General features: G+C 53.3%; 1 protein-coding gene across 1 annotated transcript in view; it reads left to right on the top strand.

The window, feature by feature from the left end:
• LOC128722235 (protein serrate) overlaps window positions 1–20,521 on the top strand; it is an 83,623-nt gene that overhangs the window by 27,123 nt on the left and 35,979 nt on the right. Inside the window, exons 4-7 of the mRNA XM_053816090.1 lie at window positions 11,971–12,025; window positions 12,760–12,865; window positions 12,959–13,107; window positions 13,920–13,980. Of these exons, the coding sequence (XP_053672065.1) occupies window positions 11,971–12,025; window positions 12,760–12,865; window positions 12,959–13,107; window positions 13,920–13,980 (371 nt within the window). The remainder of the gene's footprint in view (window positions 1–11,970; window positions 12,026–12,759; window positions 12,866–12,958; window positions 13,108–13,919; window positions 13,981–20,521) is intronic.

Genomic DNA, 20,521 nt, shown 5'->3' with positions numbered 1-20,521 from the left:
TAGCGCGATCGTGTTCGGTTTCGGGGCGATGGAACGGAAAGTTTGGGAAAAATGGAACGATCGACAAACGAATGAGAACGAAACCGTGGCAGTGTCTCAAGCAGTTGAGGAAGAAGTAAAGGAAACGAAAGCAAACGAGTAACGCAAAACACCAATACTAATCAATTGGAAATATTTCCCATCGACACGTCTTGGTAAGGCTCGTTCGACGATCCTTTCCGTCGATCCTTCGAGGCTTCATTCGTCCATCGAAAGTGAACCGAAAATCACACGCGACGCCGAAGGCCTTCTAATGGTGGCTGTTTTAATTATCCTTTGCCCGCCTTTTTGCACCGCTGCAGTCCTGACCGTGTTTTTCAAGCCAATCTCCAATGTAGCTGACTTGCAGACCCACTTGGTTCATGTTTTTATGTGTTTTAAGAACCATTTCGAACCCGTCTGGCCGTTTTTAAACACCCCCAAAAGTGCCGACCCAGAACGACAGCGAAGAAAGCAAAGCAAGCAAAAAGCACACGCTTCACGTTTCACGAATGAAACAAACCCCCCGAAAGCGATTGATTAAACATATTTCATCCACCCCACGTGGGGATCGGCCGTGGGATCACAAAAGCCGCAACCGAACCGCAACGAATCCACAGCCCCTTTCGATGCAAACCAACCTGACCATGAAGATGTTACGAAAAAGCAGTTCTCCCATTCCGCTCGGACGGCCAAACGGAAGGACCGGTGCCGAACCGTGTTATTATATTTTATGGCATGTTTCGGGAATCCCGGGTCGACTGGATTCGGTTGGGTTTCCCTGGCCCAAACCCCACCAGGGTGGATCTCAACTCGAAAAGGGCCGGCTTTGAACCGACGAGAGTACACGTGCACCGTTGTGTTTTTGGGTTTCGCTACATTCAATTGTTTTGCCTTCCCCCTGGTGCTCCAGAGAGATCGAAACAATGCACCCGAACTGGTGGGGTTTTTCTTTCGTTTTTCGCTCACCAAACGATAGGGCTTTTTCCCGTGCGATCGTTTTTTTCGCTCCGATGGCAACAACTTCACCGGGACGAGCTCCACGAAACACACGCGCCTCGCTGAAGTTCGTGAGGAGGCGAAAATTCTACCAGAACCAGGTCGCCCCGTTTTTCCCAACCCAGCACGCCGTGAAAAACCGCACGAGCACGACACAATGCCAAGGATAATGCCCCGCGGGCACTCGATCGGTAGCGAGACTTCGGTGCAGATTTTCCAAAACAAAACAACAAAAAAAAACAACCTCCCCATGACGGTGACGATCACCAATCGGGCGGATGAGGTGGCCGGCCCACGACGACGGGCAGCCGTCACGAAGAACACGTCCCGCGGCCCTTTGAACCCTCGGGAGCCTTCGAGAAAAGCGGCGCAAGTGTCCCGTTCCATCTGAACCCCGAGATCGTGCATATTCATGAGCTAGCGCACGCGAAAGGTGTCCAGAAGTAGCGCCCTGGTGTCGCGGAACCCTTTCCAACCCAAACGCTGGCGGTTCAACGCGCGCGGGATTTGCATTCGGCCGCATGTGTCAGGTTGCCCTTAAAAGGGACCCCCGAGTGTCGGTGCGAGACTCCCGTGCTCGTGGGTCAGTCCATCAGGCCAATTATTCCCAACCCAACCAGTCCGTGGATTCTCACGATCCCTTTGCGTAGGCATCATTACGTATGCAGGGCTCACAACGCAGTTGCAAGTGCCCTTCGGTGCCATATGGAAGCCTTCGCACGCGGTCGGTGGCAATTTGCCGGAAGACGGTCCTGTCGAGGGCTCCTTCCGGGGGCTCTGAGAACGCAACACACGCCGGTTCTCGCGGTGCGTGCGATGTTACGATGTGCCCTTCGGTGCTAGGGCGGGTCTGGCACGATCGAGCGCACGATCTTGGGAGATTCGAACAGGTACCCATCATACTCGGCACCGGGTGGTAATTAATATGTACCAGATCGCCTGCGAAGAGAAGCCATTCGCCTTCATGGCTGCATTTTCCTCGCTCTCACTCACACGATCAGGCGCGTGTTACAGCCCTCAGGGAGTGTTGGGGATGCTGCCACACAAACGGTGAAAAGGGTGAAGGGTTGCGTCTTGCGGAGCTCATTACACGATCACAGCAGCAGCAGTTCGAGTGCGGTGAAATACGGCGCGTCTGCATGCGACCCCACTCAAGAAGGTCCATACCGAACGGGTTACAATGCGGGCTTTCTTCGCCTGCCCGTCAGCTGCCCAGAGATGGACGGATGGACGGCTGCCGTGTGGCTTTGTCCGAGAGGGCCCCAACGAGTCGTGCAGAGCGTCTTGTAATTGCACGGTAAATACGGTTAATTTCGCATCCCAAGCGGTGGAGGAGGTCCCGAACCACGCAAAGGAGCCATCATGCTGTTTTTTTTTTTTTTTATTTTCATTCTGTGGTCTTCGTTTTGTTTTCTCTCCCTTTTCAAATGAATATCACTCCAGTCGGTCGAACCGGTGCTTTTATATTTTCACCACCCTCACGACCTCATCCGGTTTCGAGGTGGTGGGGGTGGGTTTTTCACCCCCAGTGCGATCGGGCGAAATTGCGATCGGGCCCTTACGAGATGCAACCGAACCGGTGATGCTCCTGATGCGGCAATTACCACCTCGCAGCCAGGGCGATGGGTTGCTTCTCGTATGCTTTTATGTTGCAGCTTGCAGCAACGGAAGGAAACGCACCCGGGCCGCTGAGTGGCCGCATTTCCCTCGGCGAGGGCATTTCTTTCAAGCGTGCGGGCGGAAAACGTGCCGATCGTAGGGCGGATACGCACCCAAACAGCAGCTCTTTTGGAGGGCCGAGAGGAAACTAATAGCGCATCGATCAGGCTTGCTCGTGCAAAAAGATCGACCGATCGCTGATGAGCTGCACGGCGTGGGGGTGTATTTTTTTTTTGTTACTATTTTGAGCATAAGCCTCGTGAATTATGCGCGCAGGAACAAAGCCATCGCTTAATTACCACTCAGTGGCGGTATTTATTGGCTCCCAACGGAGAAATAAATCCCTACAGCCTACAGTGGAAGCGATGCTGGTGATCGAAAGCGATGCAAATTGAGTGCGAACGAGTAGGAAAATGGCGCACTCGACTGGAGCGAGATGAATAAAGGAACCTTTGCTCCTGCTTTTCGAAGGTTCGGAATACCCGCACCAATTGTGGCCATTTCCGAGAACGTTCCGCTTTAGTCCCGGTGGCGTGGAGCATGTTTTTTGGATCGAGCAGCCGTTTCGCTTAGCCCACCACTAATTGAACCGTTTCGGAAACGCTCCGACGTAACTGTAACCGACCGTGAGGCAGCGTTGCATTCGCCTCCGGCGCAAGATGGGGTTTGAAAGCATGCGGTGGGGCTAATCAGAACATTTCCGCCCGTGGACGTGGTTCGTGTCGTATTAGCGATTTCACACACGCATCGAGAATTAATCACATTTCAAGGAAAATAATGCGCACACCCAACGCAGGAAGCCGCCGGTGCCGGGACATTCAATGGCCGGGTGAAAGAAATCAAATTATACACCAATTTGCCGGGCGTTCCGTTGTAGCGTTCTGGAGCCCTTTTTTTTTGTTCTGGAGACTCCGTTTTTCATCGCACCCCAAAATGAACCCGAGAATGCGGCTCGAGGGTTGTGTGAGGGATGGTTTTAGGCGACCCCGTTCTCGCACTTTCTCGGTTCCCCATTTCGTCGCCGTTCTGGTACGTTTCTCGGTCCGTTCTTGGGCGAGCAAGCGAGTTCACCCTTCACGCGAAGCTCATCAGCGGCGCACGGATTATGCGGGGCAGCTTTGGACGGCCCGGGGCCGTCGGGAACCGGCGTCGATTAACGATTCGAAATGCGAACACAAAAAGGCTGTCTGATTTGGGATAATAGTATTCTAATCACGAATTTAAATGGTATTATTGGAGGATTAGAGCGCGAGCGTACGCGAGAAAAACTAGTTTCGGTGGGGCTGGTGGGGGGGGGGGGGGGAGGTCTATAGGGAGGCTGGGGGTGAGTTTGGTTTCCATTTTTGGCTCCCGTTTCGTCGCCATTTGCGCCGTTGTCGAAAAGGGGTTTTCAGATTGGCGTGCGAATTTACCTGCTCCCGGGACTTCAACGCTGGTGATGGCGACGAACCCGCAACTGGAATGCGCACACACGCGTTCGTATGCACACACGCGCGCGTGTGTGTGTGTGTTTGTGTGCTTACACCAAGCCGTACGACCTGTCGAACCGTTTGGGTTGCAGCTTCCAGCACAAAACTCAGCTCACAAACCGCACAAATCCAACCGGCGCTCGGAAAAGAAGTCGCCAAACGCGTTTTCCGAACGAAGCCCGGTCCCGTGAGCCCTCCATCACGATCGTGCGATTCGCGGTATCATGCCATTTAATAAGCGGTCCGAGGGCAGATCCCCTCAAACAGCTTCTCCCCCAACATCGCTACCCTTTTTTTTTCGCCTTTTGGCGGAAAGATTAGCGCGAGAGCGCTTCGCGAGCGTTAATTAAAATGACTCCTTCTCCGTTCGCCGGGCTTGCCACTGTCAAGTGTCCGATTTTTTGGCGATCGCGATAATTTACATAAATCAATAAGGTGCCTGCGAGCAAGATAAACGACCGACGGGCGGAAAAGCAAAGCCCGCACCTCGAGCTCGGCGTCCCGCGGAAAGGATGCCCACGGCGACACCGAAAGAATCCTCCAGCTCGAGTGAGGTCGCTTTCGGGGGTGCTGCCCGTGCACAAGGGTGAACGATTTTTCGGCCAGATTCAGAGATTGAAATCTCGTCCCAACGGCCGAAGCAAGCGAGTCCCCAAACGGGCGATGCGATTCCCGGCCACAACGATAATGGGCTCGGCGTGGAAATGAAGGAGAGATAAAGCGTCGCGCTTTGCTGCCGGTTCAAATTCCAGCGGCTCGGATTCTCGGTTCGCCTTATTTTATCCTCCTGTCCCATTCATCCACCGCTTCCACTCTCACTCGCGCTCTGGCTTGGTTTCGGTGTTTGGGGCTTTTCAACAATACGCATTTAATTAAGATGCATTCTCCAAACAAAACGAGCTGACCCATTTGTCACCGGTGCGGTTGGGGTGCGTTCGGGTGGTTCGGGACCACCAGAAACCGACCAGATTGGATCGGCCGGAAAACCAGTGCCAGCGAGAAGAGCCCTGAAATGGACCCTGCGCTTGCGATCACGTCAGTGTTTTGTCTGGTTTATGTTTCCCGGGCCGCGAATGTGGCGGAAACGTGGACCCGCTTGCTGGTGCCAGTGCGAAAATTAGGAAGAAACGCCAGCAACAGCAACATTGAGTCTCGAACCTTTTTGCCAGATATGCTGATGAGCGAACAAGCGGAAAGGCCTCGGGCGCGTTCTCGCGTTACTCGTCAGTGCCCGGGGGATAAAAAAGGGTCGCGCAGATAGGACCACAGTGTTGCTGGGTGGCACTGCGGCACATAGCGCCCTCGACCGCGAACACGCCCGATCGCGCAATTCTTTCACCAAGCCGAGCTGGTGGGAGCTTTCAAAATTTATTGCCACATTTGCGCCCATTTCCACGATCGTCGTCGATCGACCCCGGGGGAGGGTGTGTGTGTGTGTGTGTGTGTGCGCATTCTGACAATCGCCAAAGCCGCTGTGAGCCCTCCCAGTAACACCCACCCAGGAACAACAACAACAACAAAACGGCACCATCTCGGCAACATTAAACAACCCCCACCGGGTCGCACTGATTTGCATTGACATTTACCAGCCAAACAAAAGATATTGCGTGGTATCGACGTCGGCGCTGATGGATGGGGTTGACATTCGCCTGTTTGCTTTTCCGCCCCCTTGGTGGGCCGTTTCCCACCACCCGGTTGGGGGTGCAGACCCACCCACCCGGCTATCACACAATGGTGGCCGATTGTTTGGGGGTCGGAGTTTATTTCGTTCTTCTTTCCGGCTTCTTCGCGCGTGCGTTGCCAACCGCCCTGGCCGAATCTGGCGCTACGTTACGAAACGGAACTATTTTCCCACCGAATCCCCACCGGGGGTCGACGGGGACGTGAGCGCGCGCGCGCGCCCCCATCGATAAGGAAACGTAATTATTGGATACATCGCGCTACCAGACGGGGGACGCAATGCGGCTGGCGATGCCGGACCAAATGGCCGAACAGACGCTCGAGATGAAAATGCTTGTTTATGAGGCTCTCCCGGAGCTAACGAGAGCCCCGGGAACCTAGAAAAGCGTCCGTGCCACGCCGTGGAGAAAGACGGAACATGAAACAAACACGAGACAAGCAGCACGAAGCCCGAGATTCGTTCCTCCCCAAAAAAAAAAGAAAAGAGTGTAGGGGAAAAAAAAAGAAAGACACCCCATCATTATCGTTTCGTAATCGATGCTCTTTGCGCGGGCTAGCCTGTGGTCGGTGGCAGCGCCAGAATTTGGCCTTCGATCAAAATGGGAAGATTTATCTCGCACTCGGTCGAACCGCACGATGGTCGCTCATAAATAACCGATCATTAATGGACGGCGACGGTGCCCGCCACGGCCACTCGAAAGGGCTCTGACGCGATCGCGATCCAGAATCGTGCGGTTTGTCCCCTGAGGGATTATCCATCGAACGGCGGAAGCCAAGGGTGGAGCCATCGGGGGCTTTCGAAGCGTGGCCAACCGTGGTAATGATCGCGCACGCGGGCTTCACGATCCTGACGCGCTGGGAGAACCGATTCGTCTTGAATCGTGACGGACAATGGTGCCGTGCGGGAGTGCGGCAAAGAACCGGTTAATTAGCGGCTCCCGAAACGTCGCTCTCGGTCACTTCCTGCCGCTCAAAAGGTCCTTTAAAGCGCGGGTCGAGATTTCCCGTACGGTTTTCGGTTCCCGGTGGTGAAAACGAGAGCAGAAAAACCACCCTCCTGTGAGACGTGACGTACCGGGAATCGAACCGTCTAATTAACTCATTAACCATGTGCTCTAGACCTGCTCGATGAGCTTGAGTTTCCTTTTTTGCGATCAAACACACGTCCCTACGTCCAAAAACGACCCAAACAATCGGGCTATCGGGCCCATCGCATTCAATCGACATCGGCTCCAAAACACACACGACTCCACGTAAGGACATTCGCGCGAGTCGCCGGAAAATATGGTCCATTTTTCACGCGCAGTGCGCGCGGCTCAATTATCACCTCACAAGCACACACACACACACACACATTGACCATCCTTCCAAAAACGCACCGGCGGAACGTATCAATTAAACCGATAAATCAATCGCCCGGCTGGCACTGGAAAGGGCAGCTCTTGAACGGGCGAAAGAGTCCATATTTGCACGGGCTGAGGTGGAAAACCGTGGCCGTCTGAAGTGCTGAAGAAGTCGCGGACAAGATTGATCCATTCCTTGCACGGCGTAGGTGTCTCCTTCCGTTGGCGTGTCCCGGAATGGTTGTCATTAAGGCAGAACGTGGAACGAGAGAGAGAAAAAAAAAGCACAGTCACATTTGACGCATCTACGCGGGATGACAGGTGATAAGTTATGGCTGCAAAAGTGGTTCAGGCGGTCCATTTTCCCTTCAGCGGAAAATGGCTTGTGCCGGTTATGCTGTTTCAGCACGCCAACCAAAAGAGTGACATCTCGTGTCACATACTCGCGAGGAGTTTGATCGCGAAACCGGTCGCTAGAACCACGATCTGGGCGGCTACAAAAAACGACTGCCTATCGATCGCGGGGGAGAGGATCATAAAATTATAAAAAACCACTCTCCACCCACCAGCGACCATCGTGAATGCGTTTCCATTCACCGGATTAATGGGCACGAGTGGGCAAAAGGGACCTCCGACCGGTCGAACCGTTTCACTGCACGCAAAGCTAAATTCAGACAACACACCGGGGCGTTTGAAGACAAAACGAACGCCAAAGATAAACACCGGTCCCTCTGGGGTTTGAGGTTCGAGTGGCTTCCAAAAAAAAAAGAAAAAAGAAAGAAAAACACAGCCCGGAAAAGGGGCACGCGAAGTGTGAATAGCAGCAATCAAAAATCTTCAAACCACGAGTGCTTTTCGGAGTGCTTCTCGATCGACCGCCAGTTCGGGAATTGGTGCGACTTTTTGATCCACTCGATCGCGTTCCTTCGCTTGCCTAGGAAGTTTTTGGGTGGTGCCACCGTGATCGAGGACCCCTCGAGTGGGGGCTCAAGTGGATCCCCTTGACCAAAGCCCAACTAGCACGCTCCCTAGGACGCCCCACGGTGGATGTGTGCGTGCTTGTGAATCCGCGGCCCGAAAACGGATCCGCGATAATTAATTTCCCATAAACGCGTACACCGAACAATTGGCGCGGTCGTTTTCCGGTCTGCTCTCGGCGGTCTCCTGCCGTGCTGGCAATCCAGATCGGATCGGATTCGTGCGGTTAAAGATTAGCTTGGCCACGCTTCTTCAATTATGGTCACAACACCGCACAATGCCTTAGTCCGGTGTGTCGGTTCGTCGTGTGGCTTGGCGCGCGGAGTGATTGTACTCCTAGTTTTATTGCGCCTCTCTCGCACGCTCCAAGGAGATGAGATGGGGGGGGGGGAGGGTCCGTTGACGGGGGTTGATGCGATCGGGAAAAATAAAACCATATAAACGCCACCCATCGGGGGGGTTGACGCGAACTAAACCGCGTGCGCTAGACAAAAAAAACCGCCCCGATCCGGGAAGGGCTGATTAAGAGATTTTCTAATGCTCGAATAGCCGGCATCAAGCAGGGTAGACACACATACACATGACAACAAACGAGTTCTTTGTGTGCCGCTACGACCAAACCCCCCGGTGGGTCAACCAAGTCAGCCAAGTCCAGCGATCCCAGCGTGATGGATCTGTTTGGAATTCGATTCGGAGACCGGAGACCGATGGCGACGATGAAAACCAGAACCTCATCATCCTAGAGCGATCCCTTTTCTCTCTCTCTCTCTCTCTCTCTCTCTCTCTCTTGTTTACGATACGCCTATTCACCACCCAACCCGAGGGCCAAGGAGCTTGTCTCGTTCGATTTTTCTTCTTTTCTTTTCCAACCGTTTTGGGAGCGCGTTTGGACGCCGTTTGATTTCCAATTAACTTCACAGCACAAAACAGCGAGGGCCGCACACTGCGGGAGACTTTAACAAAAAAAAAAAGCACCCCACGAGATCAAGGACCGCAAGGACGGGTGCACGATCGTATCAGGCTAACTGCGACCTGACCCTTCTAACCGCCTTGAACGCGTGCGTTTCGTGACGCTCACCGGACGGAAATGGGGAAACCGAAATTTCGTTGCACCCTGCGCTCGTAAGCTCCTAACCGTCGGGCTTAAAAGGGCGGCTTGCTTTCACCGACCCTACAGGGCAGCGGTCTTTGAGCAAACCGTGTGCATCCGTTCGCTAAACAAATTGTGCTTCCGGCACCTGCCCGTCCGGGACAATGTACCCATACGCTGGCAGGGCGCAATTATTCGAACCCCGCAAGCAATTCGAGCCCCGAGAAGGTTCCCAAGGGCGCGCAGGAAGAACGGCCGAAAATTAAGCCCCGAAAATTGGGAAGACTCCATTACCCTTCTCGTTGGTAGGATGGACGATCGAGGGCGCGCGCGCGCTCGCGCACTAATTGTGCGGTCGTGCGTGCGCGGAAGCATAAATTAATGCTCTCGTTAAGCCACCGCGAGTGTCATAATGTTTGTACGGTGGACGCCCGATCGAAGAACGGCGCGAGTGGGAAAGGATGCATTAATCTAGCCGGCGTTTCTGGGCGCTCGAATGGACCGAAGAAAACGACGACGATGATGACAGGGCAAGCGATCGCGGGACCCTTACGGGTTGCTCCCGCTTCACCGGCTTCGGGGTTTGCGGGAAGAATGAAATACTTTTTGTTATTGTTATCAACCGTTTTAATTCAATCATAATAAAAGCTCCCTTCCATTCCTCCGCCTTATGGCCCGTTCGGGTGTGTGTGCCTGCGATCCGGGGACGTCTCACAGATGCTATCGTTCGCCCTAAGACGTAGCGAAGCAGAAAAAGGGGAAGGAAAGTGACCCGATCCGGAGCACATACCTTAGCCTCAGGAACCGATCTTTTGCGGCGTTCTTTCGGTGGGTGCGTATAGCATTCGCTCGCTAGGTCGAGGCGTCGGGGAAAGGGTAGATATTATATTCAAATTAAATTACATTTTCCGGACATTCTTTTGCTTCTTCCTCTTTCTCCTTTGTGGCCACTCTTCCGCACCATGAGAGTGTGCCACCCGAACGCCACCAGCCCTGCGAGAGAGCTACGGTATGAATGAAGTATCACTCGGAACAAGATATGTAAATTGCGGGTTTACCGACAACTTCAACCCTCCCGATGGAACGCCGGCTTGGGGTGGTGTTCCTGGAGGGCGACGAATCGGATGTTCTGTCACTGTGTTTACACACACACACACACACATACACGATCGCGCTCCATGGGGTGCCAACCGTGAGTGAGAGATCACGCGATGAGACACCGTGGAGACAACATGTCCAGGCGTCGTAAATGGGACTCGTCCTGTCGACGGCCCTCCCGTGGTTTGGCGTGGGAGGCTGTTTGGACACTGTGGTCAGTCATCCTGTGCTCCTCGCTGGAAACCGGGAGGTTTGGTCAGTCATTTAAGTGCGATTGTTTTTTCGCACACTGTACCCGATCGTGGTGACGCATACGCCAAGTGCGTCCCAGGTGACGCAAGAGTGACTTATGACGTGCGAATACTACACTGGCAACGCGACCGGAAACCGCGATCGTCTCGCAACACACGAACCGCGTCTAATGAACGAACACTGGGGAGGGTGGGTTGTTGAAGCGGACGATTTTATGAATGAATCGTTTATGATGATCTCGCGCACCGCGACTTTGCCTCTTTTGTGGCGTTACTGCTCGCGGGTGTTGCTTTGCTGCCCGAGCAAACGGTGATGATGGACGAAATGATGAGATTTTTATCGACTACACGCGTGTTCCGTCAATTTGTTGCCTCGCTGCAAAAGAAGGAATTGGGCTTTACGAGCCATGGTGGGGGTTTACTAACGTTCGCAACCAGCTGACGGATCAATCGGGATGTTAGCGTGGTTATACCGATCCGGTGGGTGGTGTTTTTTTAACATGTCAAATCATTTCAACGCTCGATCTCACACCCCAACGGGGAAAGGATCTCTCTTAGACGTCGCTAAGCCACCGAGCTGGGTGTCATTGACCGCGTTCTGAGCCCACCACGGGTACCGCTGATCAAGAATTTCAGAAGCCAAGCCCAAGACAGGCTCGATTCCCTCCGATTTGGTACGGTTCGGGGATCGACCCAGGTGCCCTGATTTGTAATTCATGCCGAAGAGCCGGTACAATAACAATTGTCGAAAGGTGTGAAATCACCAAATGAGGAACCCGAACCCGGGAAGAATAACACAGACCGTCGTTGGTGGAGACCTCAAGGAGGGCGATCTGTCGAGCGAAGAAGAAGATGGGAAAAAAACAACAAGCACAGCAACAAGCTACAAGCAAAAAACGGCCAGAATCGAGAGCATCAACCGTCCGAGACGACGCTTGAGAGGCCTTTGTGCTCTAATGATGCCAATGCAACCGAGAAACCGGCCGCGCCGCCGCCAAGTGTCCGAAAATGTGCCCCCGGTGTCGGTGTGAGAATTATGTGTGGCAATCTCATTAATGTGGAAATTCTCACGATCTTTTCGGCGAACGGGACGAAGGCCCCGGAGGCCCTGGCCCGAGAACCGATTACGAGTGCGTAAACATTCCCGTTCTGGGGCTTTGGGGCCGGCCTACCGGTCAAGTACGCTCCGTCGATCTGTCAAAGCAACCCGAGCAACCCTGGAGGGTGTACACCGGCGGGTCCAAGTGCTATCGTGCATTTCGAAACCATTTCAACGGAACCGCTCGATGCTGAAGTTGATGTTTCATCGCTTACCGGTTCCATTCTCGCCAGCCCTGTTTAGCACATTTTCTCATCCAGCCTTCTGTCCGTTCTTCTACTTACAGAAATCGTTCACGCTTATCCTGCAAGCTTTAGACGTGTACAACGAGTCATACTCAAGTAAGTACGAGCCCCACGGGCCGGCGAGCTGATTTCGAACCCTCGGAAGCACTCTCGCCCGTCCAGCGGTGGGGTTTTTTTTTTCTAACGAGACGTTCTTTTAAACTTTTTGCACAATTAATTGTTGCTCCACGCCGGACTGCTGCTAGATTGCATGAGGGTGATAACTGGTGGTTCGCAAAACTTCGCACATGTGCGAAACGGCGGCACCCCGAGGCTCCCGTGTGGACCTGCTGCAGTTCAGGTCGGGCCTTGTACCAAGGAAGGGTGCATCTGGGCCACGAGGCCTTTCGGTAGCGCAACCTTCCCATGCATGCCGGCGGGTGTTAACTTAAAAATTTGCATACCGATCTTGCAGTTTTGTTGGTTTGGTGTTTTTTTTACTTTTGCACCCTCGCTTACTGGCAGAGAAAACAGCGAGCCAAAAAAAAAAGAATAAAATGTACACACACGCAGACACAATTCAACAATTTGTAGCGTCCTGTGTTTAGCAAGGATCGTGCCAACCATCTACCACCGCTTCGTTCACCGCTGCACTTTTGTTGCATCGCATTTTTTTTTCTGCTCAACTGTGCACACACTTTGGCTGTGATTTCTGACGCCAGCGTGACAAAAACAAAACGACCCTAACGAGGTCGGCATCACGTGTGCTAATTAAAAGCCCATACCTTCTACGCTGACCTGTTCGACCCCGCTGTAACATCATCGGTTTCTTGATTTCACTCCCGTTCCAGTTTCCGAGCGGCTGATTGACGAGACATCATATTCCGGCATCATACTGCCGTCGCACGATTGGAATACATTAGACCACATAGGCAAAAGCGCGCGGATAACGTACCGGTAGGTCACAGCGGCGTGCGAACGTCGCGTTTCGTCTTTTGTTCCCAAATGCAACTGTACAAATGCCTCTCTCAAACGCCAACTTCCCAACAGGGTACGGGTGCAGTGTGCGGACAACTACTACAACACGACCTGTACGACGTTCTGCCGGCCCCGGAACGACCAGTTCGGGCACTATACCTGCGGCAAGCAGGGCAACAAGGTGTGCCTTCCCGGCTGGCAGGGGGCAAACTGCGAGAAAGGTAAGTAGAACGCGAGAACGGCCCATCGCGTTGTGTCGAAAAAGAAAGAGTGTTCTCTCAAAACGATTCCACGCACCCACCCGGGGGGGGTTATCATTTTGCGCAACGTTTGCCAGGTGAGACGTACGCACTGGCAAACACGCGGCTGGGCGATGTGAAAGGTCACTTTATGTAATCGATCACACCGAGGATCGGGTGCGATCAACCAACCGTTTTACGCGCCACTTCGTGCGTTCGATGGCTTTTCTTTCCACGGATCGGATAAGACGGACAAGGCAGACCCCACTAATGGAATCGGCTTGGAATGAACTGAGGCTCGTAACGGACTTCTGTCTGCTGGGCTAACCAGGCTGGGTAGACAAAACAGTGTTTGTCCCAGTGCGCCCAAAAGCGCTTTCCACCTTTCGCGCGGTTGAGTGGTGAAAATTCGATTTCGTCCATTTCGGCAGCTTACGCATTGCTTCATGACGCGGTTATCTTATCCGATCGGGCCACCGCGGGATGGGCTTTTGTTCGTTTCGACATTGATGGTGCGGTTTTCCATTCGCGCGCAACCCAGCCGTGTATTTCGGCTTCACTTTCATTTTCTCTGCTCTTATCGCTCCGGTGCCCGTTGGATGGGTGCCCATTTTCACGTGCCAGATACGTTTGAGGTTTTTCCCTTTCACTCAGGGGTGAATTTTATTCGACTTGTTGTTGCGCCCTGTCCGACATGGGGTGCGCTTGATGTGGCCGTTTGCTGAACCGATTAACCGATGTTTGTTTTTGTTTTGTTTCCTTTCTTTTCTTTTTCTCTGCCCACCAACCTTTAGCGATCTGCAAGCCGGGATGCGATCAAATACACGGCAAATGTGACCAGCCGGGCGAATGCGAGTAAGTACCTCTTGAAAAACGAGAAACAAAAAAAAACAACCAACCCGTGCGTTACCGAAACGCAAACGTTCGATTGAATTCGAAACCGGCGAAAGGGTTTTTTTTTTCACACGCGCAAACCCACCCCCCGAACCGAGCGCATTGTCGGCATGGCTTTTCCTCTCCAGCTGGAATGCCACCGAAGGGTGAATTCCAACCCAGCAACCCAACAACTCCTCCCAACCAATCATCGGCCACGGCGTGCGGAAAACTAGCCAATGCCGGAGCGCAACCCCATCGGGACACGATCGCGACAACGGCGCGCAGCCCTAAGTAGGGCGAAGTAGGCGCGGATCGCGTGGATCGTGCCCAGCACCCGCGGCGACCGGCGGCCATCGCAACCAATGAGGGGGCGCGAATCCTCACCAGCTAAAGGAACCGGGGGTCCTCGACGCGAATCTCGCGGTCAGCTGCGCCCTTGTTGCGATCGAAACCGCGCGCGCAGGCAAAAACTCAAAGGCTCGGTCGTGATCGCGCCGGGAATTGTTTCTCGAGCCCGAAACATCGAAACCGCCCTACTACCGGGGGCCGGACGCCGCCGAGTGGGCCTGTTTTCTCAGACGAACACGCGGAACGGCTTGTTCGAATAATACCTCTCCCCTAATTAGCTCTTTCTTCTATTTTATTACAATCGAGCAGCGATTTGTTAAGCTGAGCGATGGTAGGTGGAGGGATTGGGTGGGTGGCAGTGCGGGGAGCAACATTTTGTACCGACAATACCGACCCCGGCAGCGTACATTTACATTTTCGATCTAAATTCGCACAGCTTAAAAACAAATAGTACATCGTACGACACGACCGCGAGCAAAACAACCGCCTTAAGAGATGCACCCGGAGGGAAGGCTTTTTGATCGTGTTTCCCTTCCCTTCGAACGGGTCTCCCTTTGTGCACTTTTCCCCCGCTCCGCCCTGTCCTCGCATCATTCGCGTTCCAAAATTACCGCCCCAACAGAGCGCCTACCCGTGTTCGAAAGCCCATGATTCGATCGCTTTTCGAAACGGAGGTTGTAAAGTTGCGAAACGGCAAACAAATGATCGTCGCGATCGTCAGCCCCGGGAAAAGGCTGGAAAGGGTGGAAAGGGAAATCGGGCGTGATTCTCCACCCTTCCCGCGGGTGGTACCGAAACATAAATTACATCCAATAGCGGCAGTAAATATTTTACACGAAACAAATAGGCCCCGCCGGGTCGAGAAGTCGGGAAGATGGTTCGTTTGTGGCCCGGGGTCATAAAACACGCCGTGCCGACGTCGGTCGTCGTCGGAAGCAGACGCACGTTGAACAAACACTGGGAAGGAAAAGCGAAGCAACCGACACGGCCGCTGGTCGCTCGTGCTAATTTATCCCAGAGCCATTGGGTGAAACAATAGAATTGTCGATGAAATTGCATCCCTTCGTGTGGTGGCTTGGGCTACCGGAAAGAATTCAACCGCTAGCCGAGGCTGTGCATCCCAACCCAGGGGAGGCTGGTTAAAACACCGGAAAATCGACGCTATTATGCCATTACACCTAGCGCACGGGCTGTAAAACAGGGCTCGGTCCATTTTTGGGATCATTTTTCGACCTTGCACAATAAACGAGACCCCACGAGAAGAGTCACTTCTGGCTTGATGTAGCCCGCTCGTATGCGAGTTTTTAGCGGGAGGTTTTTCACTCCCACCGGCCTGAAAACTGACCACATTTTTCTCACTCACCCGGTGGCAGCAGTTTCCACAATCAATTAAGCCCACCGCGACGAAACTTCCCCCAGGGCCAAAGGGGTGGTAATTGACGGCAAGCTGTCACCGGGCGCGACTTAATTTAGCCGTCCGAGCAGCACTCGACCCGGCCGGCGTAAACGCACCGCCTGCCAAATGGCCAGGCTCAAGCGGCAAGCTTCAACGTGATTATCGGTGCGCAAAACTGACAACACAAAAGCCGGCCCCGCCATCATCAAGAGCAGCCTGATTGGGGCCCTCGGGCAAGCATGTGGCGGGAAACTGCTAGCTCTAGCTGATCGCTATCAGGCTCGTCGGAGTCGTCGTCGTCGTGGTCGTGGTCGTCGTGGTGGCCAGGGAAAGCCTGCGGGCTCATTTCCAGATGGGCCGATCCAGATTCTCTCGCTCCACGCTCCACTGCGCAGCAACGCTCATAATTATCACACGCCGGGGCCCACTAAACCGCCGGAGTACCCCGTTTAGGTGACGAGCGAGCCTGGTTGTAAGTTGCCCTTTTACGTCATAATTAATTAATTTAATGAATTGAAATTTGAGCCCATCGGACGCGCGAGAATCGCAGGTGTGTTCTGCGTGGTGGATGGCACGCAAGGCACGCATCTGTGCCACGTTACCGACCACACCGAAGAGGCGAAATGTGCCGTGCGAATTCTCGTGCTCGCAAACTGTCAACCAGAGGGCCGATCGATAATCGAGCACCATTTTGGAAAATAGGCCCCGCCATCCGATCGCACCAGAGCGTCACTTAAACGAACTGCACGGAAAAAGGCGCAAGCAGTTTGATAACTTTCACGCCGCTTCTCACGCCACACACTCACACACGCGCGCGCGCGCACGGTATCAATTTTCTTCTGATCCATAAATCTGTCACCAGGCTCCGAGTGGGTTCGATTTCGCCCCCTATGCTCTGGCAGGCGCGATCGCATCGATCACACTGCTGCAGCAGCAGCTGTTGCACTGCACCGCCGACAGGAGAGTTCGTATCTTGATTTTCGCCTGCCAACTATCGCCAAAAAAGGGACGCTCTTGGTCGCGCATGGCGCATTCTCATAACGACAGCTCGCGATCGCGAAAGAGATCGACATTGGTGTGTGTGTGTGTGTGCGGAAAAGGGGGGTGGTAAAAAAGAGGGTAGAAATGTGCCAGCTGGGATCGGGTAATCGGCACGCCAACACAGCGCAACGAGACGATTTTCCCGCCAGCTAAAGGGACGAACCCGGGTCGTGGTTCCGTCACCCGCGAAAAAGGGGCTCGCGTGGACACGGTCGCGATCGCGATTATTCCGAACCGCAACCGCAACCACAGCTAGCTTTACCAGGCGTTCATTTAACCCAACCGAAAGAGCACGAACACTCCAAACGGCCGTTTAATCACGTTCATAATGTACGCCGTTTACAACCGCGAGTCGTATGGCATCCTACGGGGGCAATTACTTTCGGTTTTTCGACCGTTTCGCCCGAGCTACGCGAGCCGCGAAATGAACGCTTAATTATTCGCGCCCCCAAGGATCCGCCACCGGGCTCCGTGCGACGCGATCCTTTCTCTCCTTGCGTGACACTGTCTCTTCTCGCATGTGAGATGGTTGCCCTCGATTGTGCAGGCGCGAGAGCAAAAAGCAAAGAAGCAACAAAAAAAGCAGCCCCACACAAACGCCAACAGCCCGCGTGGTAGCATAATAATAAATACATTAAAGATAAGACGGTAGCGATATGAGCGAGCGCGCTGCATTCATTAATATTAAGACGCGACTCCGCGTGGCCGGGGACGACTTTTTCACGGCGCGTTTCCTCGCAGTTTCCGACATCGGTTCGGTTGTTGCTGTTGTACACCGCCATGTAAGCAATCCGGTGGACAAATGTAACATCGGTCGGCCTTGCGACACCGGGGTAGGCCTCGGAAGGCAGCCCTGCGTCGTACTCGCAGCCTCCCAAACGGTTCACTCGAGCTGCGAAAGGGTGACAATCGAGCCGGCAGAATAATAGAAACATAGAGCCGGTGCCGATGGCGGTGGATGGCTGGTTTTCTCGCCTTTCGTACCTCGCGCCCGGACGTCACGCGAGGCAAAAATTATATTGGAAATAGAGAATTAATTGAATTATCGCGGCGTCGCAATCGCCCATTTATGAACCGGACACGGACGGGAGACTGCGAGCATGCGAGCTTTTCACGCGGAGGAAAAGCACTTTTCGGGATCATAATTGATCCCGTGACCTAACCGATCACGAGCTCGGACGAAGAAGGAACTCACTCGCAGGCATTCCTGGCCAATATAAACATATCATTACTTATTAATAGCTGCTGCTGGGCCCTTCGCTGACCAGCCCGTCGATGGGATCTTATTTTTGTTTTTGTTTCAACCCAATCCCACCTCGTCCGCGGCCATCGGCATTCGTCAGCTCTGCGAACGGGCTAATGGTGGAGCGTGATGCTTTTGCACTTATTTTGCACTCGGCTCGAGCGGGGACTACAAAATTGCGAAAAAAAATATATTTCCCGCGATCGCAACAAGATCCAAAGGGGAAACGAAGCAGCATCCGTGGCGGATAGCAACAGGTTGCGAGATAGATGGGTCTAATTATCAGGCCCCCGGTGCAGGACCGGAGCTGGAAAATCGAAACGCAAACAGCCGCGCAAATGGCCCGCCAAAGAGAGGTGTACGTAAATGTGGCCCGTGTGGCGTTGGGGCATGGGAGGATTGCAGGATGGAAGGAAGTTAACCTTTTCCGCCCTTGCCACGCTGCTCAGGCCCGTTTGGTGAAACCTTCGCGCAAGGATGAACTGGAAGTGGCAACATTTTTGTCTCGATAATAGATTCCAGCCATCGCGGGGCGAAGCTAACTTTTTTTCGTTCCTTTTTATCTATCTTTTTTTATCTAACCTGCCTTACGAGTGGCAATCGATGCTAAAGTGGAATAAATTTCACGCCGCAACAAGAAAACGAGAGATTGCGTAGAAGAAAAAAAAAGTATCCTCCCAAAACTCGAAGCTTTGGCGCAGCCATGAGACGTCAACTGCTGTCGCGAAGAGGCACCCTGTACGGTGCCAACATCGTCTATTCATTACGCCCTTCCACAAGGCTCGAGGTCCCGACGACTCATGATGAATGATGGGGAGTTAAGGCAGACTGCAAACAAAAGCAACACAACAACGGCAACGAAGAAGGGACAAAAAGTCCCCTAGCAAATAAATCTCCCTTGCGATCGGTCGGTCCAGGGGGTGGAAAAATATAAATAAGTAACCGGACAAGCTACACGGAGAGATGAAGCAAAAAAAAACTAGTAAGCTCAGGCAAAAAAAAGCTATTCACCACGACTACTCTCGTCGATTGACGATCGGTCGCTAGGAAAGGCTAAAGCACGATGCATTCAGCGTACGATCGAGAAGCGAGCCTTCTTTTCCCTTTCTTTCTTTTACGCGACCGGTGCGACCGAAGGACGACCGACCAAGGCATCTGCGCTATGGATCTAGAAATTTATCATCAATTTTTATTGAAAAATAATTGGTAACTTGTAGCGATGCGTCCCCTCGCAGTCACCTGGGGGGGGGTTGCTCGCTTTCCCATGGGGAGTCATCCACGAAGCCAGCCCGACGATCAACAGGACGGTACATTCGCACGACACCACGAATGCATCATAATTATCCCATCAGCTCGACGCGATAGAAAGCCCATCGAGCGTCGTGGCCGATAGGGGGTGAGTTTTCCAGATGGTCGGGAGCACACACACGTGCACACATACACCCAGAGGGTGGAAGCCCCATCTAGGGGTGCGTTCTAATGAAGCGTGTTGAAATATTTAACCCCATTCCGTTGGGCCCCGTTTCGCGGTCGCGCGTATCGTGACGAAGCGGAGCATAACCTATAGAACCGGAGGGTCCGATCGATGCGCCCTAATTGTTCGCTCTAGCCTGCCGGTAGCCTAAATTCGCTGCACGCCGTAAAACAACGCTGATAATGAAGCATAATCAAGTGTACAGAATTGATGAACTTGAATTGTGCCGGGCAGGTTGTATGTGGGCCAAAAGGCGATACATACACATACACCCGCGGGAACGGGTCACTCTCTGGCCACCCACCCTTAGGATCGCGCAAACACACACGTCTCGATCGTGAACGCCTTCCTGGGTTGGCCTTATGCGCGATCGTACGCACGTACACACGTGCAACCCAAAGAGGGGTGAAATAATTTTTGACTGATTTTTTTGTTGTTGGTTGCTTTTTTGCTTTTTTGTTTTTATTTGAAGGTCTCGCTCGGCCTCTCCCGAAGAAGAGGAAGTGAGAAAATTGGAACTTTTCGACGCTCGGCATGCTTATGAGCAGCTAATTGAAAATTAATAGTAAATTACGTCGAAATAATCAAATCTATTAGAACGAGACGGAAGCTAGCAGTGGGGCTCTAGTCTAGCTGCCGGGCCTTTGGCTGACTATGGTTTTGGGTTTCCTCACGGCGAAAGGCACCCAAAGCCGGCACACATACACAAGCCGGCGTGAACGCGGTAGGAAAACAGGTTCCGCGGTTGGCCAGTGAGGCTTGCTCCTCCGGGATGTTCTGTCGCCGGAAACGCCCGGCCTGGGGGAAACCGGGAAAGCCGGGAAAAGATAATCAAGCGAGCGAAGCAGCAACCTCAAACAAAACGATAATGACCCTAACGAATACGCGCTCGCAGCCAGTACGCGGATTCACGCGTATCGAGGACGGCGCACTTGTAGCACCGCGAGGTTGAGATTTTGGTCCAGGGGTGAGACAAAAAGAGAGAAAGAATACTAGGGAGTGAGCGAAGGTGAGAGAG

Source organism: Anopheles nili, chromosome 2 (assembly GCF_943737925.1).
Source record: "Anopheles nili chromosome 2, idAnoNiliSN_F5_01, whole genome shotgun sequence".
NCBI classification, from domain to species: Eukaryota; Metazoa; Arthropoda; class Insecta; order Diptera; family Culicidae; genus Anopheles; species Anopheles nili.
The sequence above is the reverse complement of the archived record's forward strand: the minus strand, read 5'-3'. Positions and strand labels throughout refer to the sequence as shown.